This window comes from Rhipicephalus sanguineus, chromosome 6, assembly GCF_013339695.2.
Source record: "Rhipicephalus sanguineus isolate Rsan-2018 chromosome 6, BIME_Rsan_1.4, whole genome shotgun sequence".
In the NCBI taxonomy this organism is placed as follows: Eukaryota; Metazoa; Arthropoda; class Arachnida; order Ixodida; family Ixodidae; genus Rhipicephalus; species Rhipicephalus sanguineus.
The window spans coordinates 107122801-107134035 of NC_051181.1; the positions used below are offsets into that span (position 1 = coordinate 107122801).

Here is an 11235-nt window from a genome sequence, read left to right on the forward strand (position 1 = left end):
TTGAATCTGTCTGCAGGCTATCACCGCACAGTTACGACGCCGGTGCTTCTGTGTTAGCAATATTTGTTCAGCTGCAGCAAAACGCAGCTGCCGCAGCCACGTATGCGGGATAGCTTTGCAAGTGCTGAATAATGATCAACGTGCAAATTTTAACTATGGTGCTGTAGCCGGCGTTTCAGAAAACGCATGGTGTTTCTTACAAACTCTTAACACTCTTTCAAATAGCGTTGTAACGACTCCAAGAATTGATTGATTGATTGATTTATTGATTGATTGATTGATTGATTGATTGATTGATTGATTGATTGATTGATTGATTGATTGATTGATTGATTGATTTTTTTAATGCAGCATGGGAATACGGCTCTTCACGAGGCTGCTTGGAAAGGCTACAGTCGGACAATAGAAGTCCTATGCAAGAACAAGGCGAACGTGTACATAAAAAACAAGGTAAGTTAATATCCACACAAAAAAAAAAAAAACTATAATCTCGGCGCAGCATTCTTCGCCTCGTACTTATAAGTATTCGCGGTCCAGTTTGTTTTGAACGGTGATGCTACAAATCCCCAACCATTTTAAATCGCTCATGGGGAAAATAAATAAAAAAAGAAGAAAAAAAGAAAACACAGGTTACTATACCGTTGTTTGAAATCGAGAGTTCGACGGAAACCTGTGTGGTCGGGATGAAACATGAGGGAAAGTCTTCCAGTGTGGTGTTGCGTTGGCATGTCGGATTCGCAATGTGAGGTGCGTCAAGTGGTCGTGGATTCGAATCTCGAGATTGTGAACGAGGCTTCCGTATGGAAGCCGAAACGTCATTTCTTGTAGTCTTTTATTTGGTCGGTGTACTTCCTTTCCTTCATCCTATACTGTGGTTTCTTTCTATAGGGCGGCTTCTCTCCACTGCATCTTGCGTGCCAGAACGGTCACAACCAAAGCACAAGGGTCCTTCTGCTGGCCGGCTGCAAACCGGACATCAAAAACAACGTAAGTGTCGAGAGCGTACTTTAGCATACTCAACCCGCGATTTGTGAATGAGCGGTGACTGGCGGCGTTCTGGCGTACTCGTATTTTCTCGCATACAACCAGCACTGGTTAGCAGCATTGGCCAGTGTTGGTTAAATGATTAATAACGTTGGATAATGTCGGCTGAATTATTGATAGCGTAGGCTTGTGTTGGCTTACTATAGGCAGATGTCGCCTATAGTGTTGCCATATGTACCCTAAGTGATAGTGTTGGAACAGTCGGCTGATCTGAGCCATTCTCTGTCGTAACTGGAACGTTACTGTCTTTCAATGTCAATTTGATTGTTTAATTAATTGAACTATTGCATTCGCAAATACGCAGAAGACAAACATGAGTTGGTTCTGTCTGAAGTAATTTCCTGCTATACGTTACAGAGGGCGCGAAGCTGTTTTTCACCGAAAACTTTCAACAACAAAAATTGCCACTTAGGTCTACTATGAAAACGGCTACAATTTGTCCCGTTACAACCTGGACGGGAGTAGAATAAAATGGAATTTGCTGTTGAGCGATCAGTTTCAATCTTTTAAAATTGTAAGAAACGTACTGCACTTGCTAGAAGGTCAATTCATGCGGCCGGTCAGGCGATGGTCTTTGCAACGTGTGTGTCGCGTTACTTGAACTACAGGAATAGCGCACAGGTTGAAAACACACAGGAAAATACTTAGTATCCTTAAGGCCAGCAAGTGGCAACTGATCGTCTTCCAAATGTATCTGCGCGAAAAGACTGAAGGAAGAGGTTTGGCGCGCACACGAATGCAGTTAACCGCGAAGCAAAAGGTGCTATCGATTGTACGAAGGCCAGGGGACACGAGAAAGACGCTTGACGAGTTATTTCGCTTGGTGCTATCAGTGCAGCACGTGATGCCCTAGACAGCCCGACACGTAATCTTTCGATCGCAGAAACGTTCCCCTAATCTTCCTATCTGTGCACAGATTGTAAATTAATTCTCAATGCCTTGAACACTCTAAAGCAAAAGACGTGTAGGATTCACATTCAGCCAAGGGCAAGGAGGGAGCGTCAGTAATACTGTGCAGTGTAATACGCTACTGCGATATAAGTAGGACAGCTGCCAACCTCTCATATATACGCATATAGCTTACGTCATCCGAAACTAGAACTCTTTCATAAGTGGTCACGTTCTTTAGCTAGTACGTACACCATGAAATTTGTCATTGAGACAAGCCAGCAGGCGTGCAGCGGTTAATAAGACACTGTTCCTGATCTTAGTGCGCGCAGCTTTAATAAAGAGGCAACTGATTAGGTGACCATGGCGTTCACTTCCATAACGCTGCTTGCTTTTATGCTGAGGGTGGAGCCGTCGATGCTTCGATCCACAGATGCCTAACGGCGCTGGGGTAAATTTATGGCCAGCAGGAAACTAAGAATGGGATCATCTGTACTGCATTACATATATAATTGCACCGTGTCTTTCTTAATTATACGTGCCCAGTGATTGGTGTCCTCGGGATGTTATGCGTTCGCTCCATGATTGTACTAGTACCGGTAATTATTGCTATAAGTAAATCGCCCGCTCTGACCTTCTTACATTGCAGTGTACGATACAGCTCCTCTGTGCATTGCTTTTCGCAGTGGTCTCCACCTTCTCTCTTTCCCACCCCGTCCTCTTTCCTAACGCTGAGTAGCAGGCCGGAAGATTGCTTCAGGCCAACCTCTCAGCTTTTCTGCCACAATAAACATTTCTCCTTTTTCTCCACAGCGGGCGATAGACGCGAAGCTGCACGATGCGATCGTATCAGAGCTTAGCGACTTCTCAAACTTTCCCGCCGTAGTGTATCTGATATTGCATTTGATGAAGACATCCCTGAATGCCGATCGGAGAGGAGGAAGCACGAAGAGCGCGGCCGTAAGTCCATGGGCCTCTAAGACGCTCAGAAGCGTGTCGCAGTGAAGTTGAGATAACACTGTAGACCCCGAATACTCGCCTCTAAGCGCATCGATTTTTCGCGATTTGCACCAAGGTTGTTGCAGGTTGTATTTCTGGCGCTGCAATACCCTAGGCGTCTTCCTCCAAAACTATAGTTCGTTTCTGCAGCAATATACTAGCGCTGTTTGTTGGCCTCTTTACACAACGGGTTGAAAGCATTCCACGACCCACTCGTTGCGCAATTCGCATTGTCTGACGCCTGGTTGTTCTTTTTATTCTTCTACCACGCTATATTACGTGTGGTGTCTCCTCTTCCGCCGGGAAACTAGACGCCGCGGCCGATGGAGGCGAGCTCGTCGGCCATTTTTCACTACACACAGATATGCCTCCGCCAGTTTCCATGTTACAGAATAAGCTGAGTGTTCTTATATACGGTGTTCCCAAGTAATCTTTAGTAGATACGGGAGCAACTGCTTCCGTTGTGAGCATCAATATTAAGACTCGACTCAGTCAGGAAATGATGTTCTCTTGGGGAAACAACACAACGTTTCGTGCAGTGAGTGGGGAACCATCGCACTCAGTGGGAGTGTGTGCTGCAACTGTTACTTCCGGCGCAAAAATTGTTCAAGGCTGAGTTTGCAGTTCTTGTGAATTCTACTTATGACGTTATCCTGGGGATCGACTTTCTGAAAGAATGCAGAGACACCGTAGACTGCATGCGCTGCTGGTGAAGCTTTACTGCCTGCTTTTTGTGAGGAGCCCACGCGCTGCTAGGAGAGTATTGCCGTCGTTGAGGGCATAATTCTGCCGGCGCAGTCCATAGTTCGAGTGCCTGTTGACGTCTGCGGTGTCGCAACGGATAACGTTGATATTATAATTGACCCGCTCCAGCTGAGCTGTGCAAAGAAGGATGTGTTTGTACCACGTTGTGTGATTTCTGTGAGCAGTGGCAAATACTTACTATAGGTGATGAACTCCTCTTTCGAGCCGGTTGTACTGTCTATAGTGGAATGAGGCTGGCTGTGTGTGAACTGGTCGCAACTGGTAACGTTACCATTGCGGTCATTAGTGACGAAAAAAAAAAGAGATGCATCCGATGTGGCCTGCCCCAGTGATGGCATATTCATGGGTATGGTGAATAAGTCGCTATGGCCAGAGAAGAGACAGACGCTTGTTGGGATTCTCTCCAACCATGTATCTGTATTTGATTTCGCGCTGAATGTCCACCGAGTTTCTGTAGTTCATTTCGCACGTTCATGTTTCGAACGGCGCAACACAGCTATGCCGGATTAACTTCTACGGGAAAGCCTGCCGCTAGTTAATGTGTCTGTAAAAATAAGAACACTAAAACTTTCTCATTTCTTTATAAACCACGCCACGTAATGTTCAAAATATTCCGTCATATAAATCAACCGATGCTGCAGCTCTGAATTCATTCGCGAGAACACACAGTGACCGTGCCGCAAGGTCAAGCAATGCGTACAGTGCGCTATATATATAGTGTTCACGCTCATGCCAAGGTCGGTCATGGTTGGCGTGATGCATGAAAAAAAAAAAGTAATCAGTACGCTACTTTTAATCACTTTTGAACATCCCGTCAGAATTATTCAACGTTTCCGGTCTCAAAAGGAAAAGCTTTCTGATGAAATAGCGTTTGCTTTTTTCGTTCTTTCTTTTTAAATATTCCAGTACGGCGACACTCCACTGCACACGGCTTCCCGCTACGGTCACGCCGGCGTGCTTCGGATACTCATCAGCGCGTTCTGCAACGCCAGCGAAGTGAACAAGGTAATATACCTGGCCACCACGCACTCTTGTATATCTATACGCTTACTGGCATGCTATATAATTGCCTTCGTGCAAACAAAGGCTTCTCTTTGTAATTACGCCGTCATGTTGCTTTTCCTGTCACTGATTTGCTTCACGAAAGCGCTCGACCGATTCGAGCGCTCAGTAGCGCAGAACTTCGCGATGCTTCATTCAGCTTGTAAATGTAGCCTCGCCTTATTGTTTCTGCACGCTTGTCGACTCCATTACACCGGTTTGACAGCTGAACATGCCGACGAAAGTTAAAAGAACACCGACAACGTATGTCTTAAAGAAAGGTGCAAACTCTTCGCAGTTGACGCTTTAGTCATGTGGTGGTAACGAACAAGACATGCAGCATCGTTATAAATGCAGGAAATATCTCGGCTGTAGAATAGGGCACTTCCATTCCGGCTTTATGGAGAACATTCTTCCAAATGTGTAATAGCTTACTTGTCTTGTCGTTGCGCTCTTTAAAGAGTGCAACGCTCCGAGTTCGAAGACGAGAGCATGGTTTCTGTCTCGGCTTCACTATTCTTCCTATAGGTGCTATCTCCTCCTCGCCACTAATTTATTGATAAAATACGTGAACAATGTAAACCCTACGCTTTGAGCCTATCAGGATTAGGTGCTTTCCGGAAACGCGCTGTTACCTCCGGGCGTGCGACTGCATGGCACAGCCGGGTAGTAGACAATAGACAACTGCTATTCCTGTTTCACGGGGCCAATCGAGAGCTTATTTCCTCGCGACCTCAGGTGAATAGACTGCTGGCGTCACCAATTATATCGTAAAGACGGGAAACGCCAGAAAGAATAATGCGCTCGTTCTTTCTATTGTCAGAGGTTGTTTGGGGCTCTTTAAGATTCATCATACACCAATAAAACTAGTCAATAACTTCAGTAATGTCGAAGCTGTTATTAGTGGATAAAATTAAGAGGACAAGGACATTGCACTTTTGAATGTTTGAGTCAAATACGAAAGCTTGTCCTAAATGTTAAATTTTTATGATCCCGCCGTCTCTCGTGTGTGTGCTTCTAGAATGGAGATAGCGGCCTACACATCACGGCAGCGATGGGTCGTCGGAAATTGACGCGGATACTCCTGGAAGCCGGCTGCGACCCAACCATTGTGAACAAGGTACGCTACATAAACTATCGACGTCACTCGATTCAGCAGTGAACTTGCACAGATCAGTTAGTCCCAGTTATTCAATACGAACAAGTGTCCACTCAATTTGGTGAAACCTCACAGTACCATCTACAGAATGTTTCGCATTAATAATGAGTTAGATGGCCCCAATAGTCGCTCTTGTCATGACAGGGATCCTCATAAAATCAAGCAGTTCACTCATTTATGAAGTTGCAATAAAATTCCGGTCTTCGCTGCTATTGGCGAATCATGTTCGAGTGGACATTATACGTAAATCTCGTGATGTTCTCGTCTTGCAGCAAGGTGAGACGGCGTTGGACATCGCCCGGCGCAAGGAGTTCAACGAGGTGGCTGACCTGATCGAACATCCACCGCCGCAAGTCATCCAGTTGGACTCGTCCTCCTCGCCGCTCGAACAGCAGAGGCCCGGAGAAGGAGGCAAGAAACGAGAGAAGGAAAGCGGCACATCGCAGGGCAGCAAGGACAGCTCACATAACAAGGGCCGCACCAAGGACAAGCACAAAAAGGTGAGAAAACGACTGTAGAACCCGCTGCGCGAACAGGGGAGACATCTCTCGACGGCTTCACTGCTATGCTTCAAGTTCCAGCACTTAGTAATACTTGTTGCTGGACTAGTTGTTGTTGGTGGTGGTCGTGTTGCTGCCACAGGCGGTGTCAGCCTGGTACACCTGGCCGGAAATTGTTCCACTTTAGCTACTTTTCCATGCAGTATGTGTAGCACGTGTAACGCGCCTTTTCGCGTTCTATTAAGTTCCAACACCTCGACACTTAGGTGGGAAACAGTGTGCGTCCAACCAAAGAAGAGAACAATAAAATTTAACTATGAGGAATGAACGTATACAAGGCAGCGGACGGACCATGAGGGGCACTCGAATCGTGGGGAGCCCGGGGCAAAATTTTCTGGGGTTGTTTATGTACACTTTAATGTTAACACAAGAGCGTCTTTTTTTTTTTGCATTGTGCTTCTATTGGAATTGATCTGTTACGACAAGAAAAATCTTGAGTATTTTCCTTTTACAAAGAGGAAAGTGTAAAGTACACCTTTGTACCACTCTACAGCCTGCTCGAGGCGAGGCATCCGCTCGCTCTGTATCCCTACAATATGGAGCATTTGGCATAGTCAATGTCTGTGAACATTGCAATAACTCATTCAGTAATCTATACTGTTCCCATTCTAGCATTTGGCATTTGACCTGTGAAGCTGCGCGCTCGCATGCTACTCGAAGCGTCCGCCTAAAGAAGGTACGTGTTTTCAACGAGTTCTTTCGTTCTTTCAGAGCAAGCACGGCCACAAGGTTCACTTCGACGACGAGAAGAAGGACAAGAAGGGAAAGCTGAGTCCGTACGGCTGTCACCAGACGCCCAACCTGAGCTCCTTTCCGGCGCCCAAGCTGGAGACGTTGCCCGCTGAGCCCTTGAGCAAGGGCGAGCAGTACTTCCTCGACCTGGCAGGAAACATACGCAAGGTATAACAATACACCTTTCGCCCTGACAACAGCCGGCTGCTCGGCGTTGTCACAAAGTGATTCAGATCTGACGTCCTGCAGACGTAAATAATTTTTTTTTCAAAGCCTTGCTTTCTGAAACTGTGTACGTGCGTATATCTTCCCTGCACGAAAGCTAAATTGCGTCAATGGTACATTACTTAAGCGGAGATTTTCAAAAAGCTGAGGTAGTCACATGAAAATGAAAATAAAAACTGTCATGAACTCAACAGCAGCCAGAAGAAAAGCAAATCCCCAATGGTTTCTCATTAAAAACTGTGTGAAAGAAATAGAAAAATGAGGTGCGAAAGGCAGGGATTTTAACTGGAATAACATCATCTCATCTGCCGTACCTCAGTGTTTCCCTGGCACTGTAGGAAAAGCAATTGCTTTCCTCTGTTGCTCTGTCCTACGCTCCGGTGGATATTAATATTCGACTTGATAAATTACGTGAGCTTGATTTCATACGAATGGTAATAATTAAATGTGGTAAGCCATTTATTCAATGAACACTTCAGAAACTAGCGCCATTATAAAAAATGGCATAAAAAGCAACGTACCATATAATCATTAAAGATGGGAGTTAAATATGATGGACCTGAGTAAGATCCTGGCTTTTGCTCTGAACCTGCGCAGGGCCCTGTTGGGAAAGGCTATACGTGCTACTGCGCGCCCTTCTTCCACAACGTGGAGAAGAAACTGGAGGCCGACAAGCAGGAGCTGATCGACCACATCGACCACGCGCACGAAGACCTGAACGCCAAGATCGCGCACCTGGAGCGCAAGACGCGCAACCAGCTTTTCAACCTGAACCAGTCGGTGCGCGAGAAGCTGGCTGCCGAAAAGACCGAGTGCCAAGAGCGGGTGGAGCGGGCCGCCCTGCGCGAGCGCCTCGAACGCGAGCGGAGACAGGAGACTCAACACGCCGAACTCCGCAGCGAGCTCCAGAGCTACGTGCGGGAGCGCGTCGCGCAGGTCGACTACCGCTGCACTCCGCTGGGCCAGAGTTCGGACTGCAAGAACAGGTTCAGCGAAGTGCCTCTTCACTGGTCCAGAAGGAACAGGCTGAACGGTTTCTACGGCAACGGAGTCGCCAGGGCGAAGTCGGAGGAAGTCCTGCGAGACCTCAACGGCGCCGACGGCATCGACGAAGAGGAACTGGCAGCCGTGAACAACGACCGGGTCGTGAACGGGCGCCTGCCTCAGGTTCCAGCACCATCGGGACTCTTCGGTAACGAAGTAGGTCTGCCTCCGCCCCCCGCACACCTTGCGAATAGGGTGGGGTGCGGCGGTAGGCCGGACTTCGAGAAACTTGGCGCGAAGCCCAAATACCCGCTGTGGGACCACAACGGAGAAGAGAGGACGAGCCCGTCGGCGCTGCTCGTTCACCAGCAACAACCATCGCCAATAGCGGAATGTAGAGGCGAACACGGGATCCGTAGGAGTCCCGCGGACCAGGCGTCGTCTCCGGGTGCGGTCAGGCATTTCAAGAGCCACGGGGACCTGACGGCGACCTACAAGAAGGAAGACTTTCAGGACGAAGAGAAGGAGAAGGAAGAGGTCAGCAGCCCGAACCACTCGCCGTCGCCGCCCGTCACGACGAACGGAACGTGCGGAGAGGGCCTGCGGCCGTCGCCCTCGCCCGCCGGCAACGGTGACTTGTCGCCGACAGCGCACACGACAGCTCAGGCTGCGACATCGTCGACAACGACGACGACACCGCCGCCGACGCACCCGAAACCCGCCAAGCCGCCGTTGATGCCGCGACCTACGCACCCTCCTCCTTACTCGAGCCACGTGCATCGCTTTTCGGCGGCGCCGAGCAGTCAAGCGAGGCCCCTGCGAGTGTCGTACGGGCCATCGCCCAGCGAGCTGGCGGCGGCCGACGCTCTGTCGGGCTATTACAACGGTGGCGCCGCATATGCGAACGCCAACGGTGGCGCGGTCGAGGACCAGCTATGCAAACTGAACGAGGGCCTCTCGTTGGACCCCGAGAGCGGATGTCCCTCCAGTGAAGTGTGAAAACGTGTCCCTCCCCGCCTCGCCCTAATGAAAAACAAATATTCCGTGCAGTGAGAGTGTCACACGCCCAACGATGCGAGCAAAGAAACTCGCGAAACGTTCGCGAGCATAACTTTGTGTTGTTTGTTTATGCCGTCGATATTTTCTTTTTTTCCGGTGAGCGAACTGCTGAAACAAAACTGGATGAGCCTGCCGCTCGAAGTGAAACTGTGTACCGTGATGCCATCGTTGCAGTGATCATGTCATGAGATGAAGCGAATGCAGAACACTTAACATTCGCACGTTAGATTTAATTATTTTATTTCTTTCTCCAGAATACTTCAAAACATGTGTTCATTCATAACTACAGTGACTGTATATTGAACAGCGAAAAAAACCACCGTCGTACTTTCGCAGCACCTAACCTCAGGCCAGCATTCTTACCTACACATGCATGGTCAGACATGGTTTACATGCGCATCCTCGGAAAACTTCCGATTCACACTGATGTAGTAGTTCCGCCAAAGCGGAAATATCGGTAAGCTAACGGTACAGTGCGTGGTAAAATAGCATCCAATGTGAACACATATGCTTTTAGAGTTTCTCATTTTAGCTCTACACTAAAAGATGGAAGACGAATGGGCTCATGAGCCCAGACCTCGAATCTAGAAGATTTTATTGGGGAAATATGATGCCTAAATTACAGTAATGCTAAAGTTTCAACTTCTATGTCACAATGTACATTTCCATCGCGCAGGCTAGCTACGGGCTTCGCCGCACTAAGCTACGGAGGTCAAGCATCACATCAGGGGAGCAGGATTTACATCTCATTTTGACATACTTCATCGTATCATTAAGTACAGCTCAAAGAGCCAGCTTGTTCGCAAATTAAATCCACGCAAACTGCTGATTACTAGTAACTCTACATGAACAAGCTCAGAACAAAATGTTCCAAAAAAATATGATTCATTGATCATCGTCTAAACGAGCGCCGTCTTCCCAGCTCTGTACAAACAAATTACTCCTGAATGCTGCGTTTAATTTAGCTTCAACTGGGCCCAATGTCTGAACCACGCTCGTTTTCAAGGAACGGAGTGACTGAGTGCGTTAGCATAGTCTTACTCGAAACTGCGTGAGTGACACCTTGACTTCAAGTCCTTCTAACTGCGATGCAGCTCTTCCAGCGAGAAAAGCTGAAACTTCGCAAGTCCAGGAAAAAAGAGAACGGAAGACAACTTCAGCGAAGTCCTGGACAGGGACATCGCCTTGAAGTAGTCAGGGCAGCTCGTGCGTTTTCTATAAGACCGGCCATTAATCTCGAAACGGTTTCCAGAACTTTCCTCAATTGATATCAACTTAGAATAACAGAGAGCTGAGCTAGTTGGTACGTATTCGTTCTAAAAAGGCAGGGCGTGCAAACACGGACACAAGAAAGAAGTCAGGACACCACAAACGCCGACTAACAACTGAAGAGACGCACAACGGCTGAAAACAAAGAAGGCACGAAAACTTATCTGCGCATGCCCATGCAACAGGCAAACCTATCAATCCGGCACGCGTGGCGGTCTACGTGGAAGATAACTGTTAAGGCATTTATCTTCCACGTAGACCGCCACGCGTGCCGGATTGATAGGTTCGCCTGTTGCATGGGCATGCGCAGATAAGTTTTCGTGCCTTCTTTCTTTTCAGCCGTTGTGCGTCTCTTCAGTTGTTAGTCGGCGTTTGTGGTGTCCTGACTTCTTTCTTGTGTCCGTGTTTGCACGCCCTGCCTTTTTAGAATTGATATCAACCTACCAGAGTTTTTTTTCCGTGCTCTGTGAGTGAAAGAGAGAGAACTTGTTTTGAATCGCAGATAGCGGC

General features: G+C 47.8%; 1 protein-coding gene across 3 annotated transcripts in view; it reads left to right on the forward strand.

Annotated features, from left to right (window-relative positions):
* Positions 1 to 10854, forward strand: part of LOC119396120 (ankyrin repeat domain-containing protein 6-like) — a 186995-nt gene extending 176141 nt beyond the window's left edge. For 2 of the 3 annotated variants that reach the window (XM_049416916.1, XM_037663212.2), the window contains exons 5-11: positions 352 to 450; positions 889 to 987; positions 4603 to 4701; positions 5759 to 5857; positions 6169 to 6396; positions 7168 to 7356; positions 8011 to 10854. In XM_049416916.1, coding sequence (XP_049272873.1) covers positions 352 to 450; positions 889 to 987; positions 4603 to 4701; positions 5759 to 5857; positions 6169 to 6396; positions 7168 to 7356; positions 8011 to 9396 — 2199 coding nt within the window. In that variant the 3' untranslated portion in view covers positions 9397 to 10854. The remainder of the gene's footprint in view (positions 1 to 351; positions 451 to 888; positions 988 to 4602; positions 4702 to 5758; positions 5858 to 6168; positions 6397 to 7167; positions 7357 to 8010) is intronic. The other variant, XM_049416915.1, reaches the window with a different exon arrangement.
* Positions 10855 to 11235: the final 381 nt, after the last annotated feature.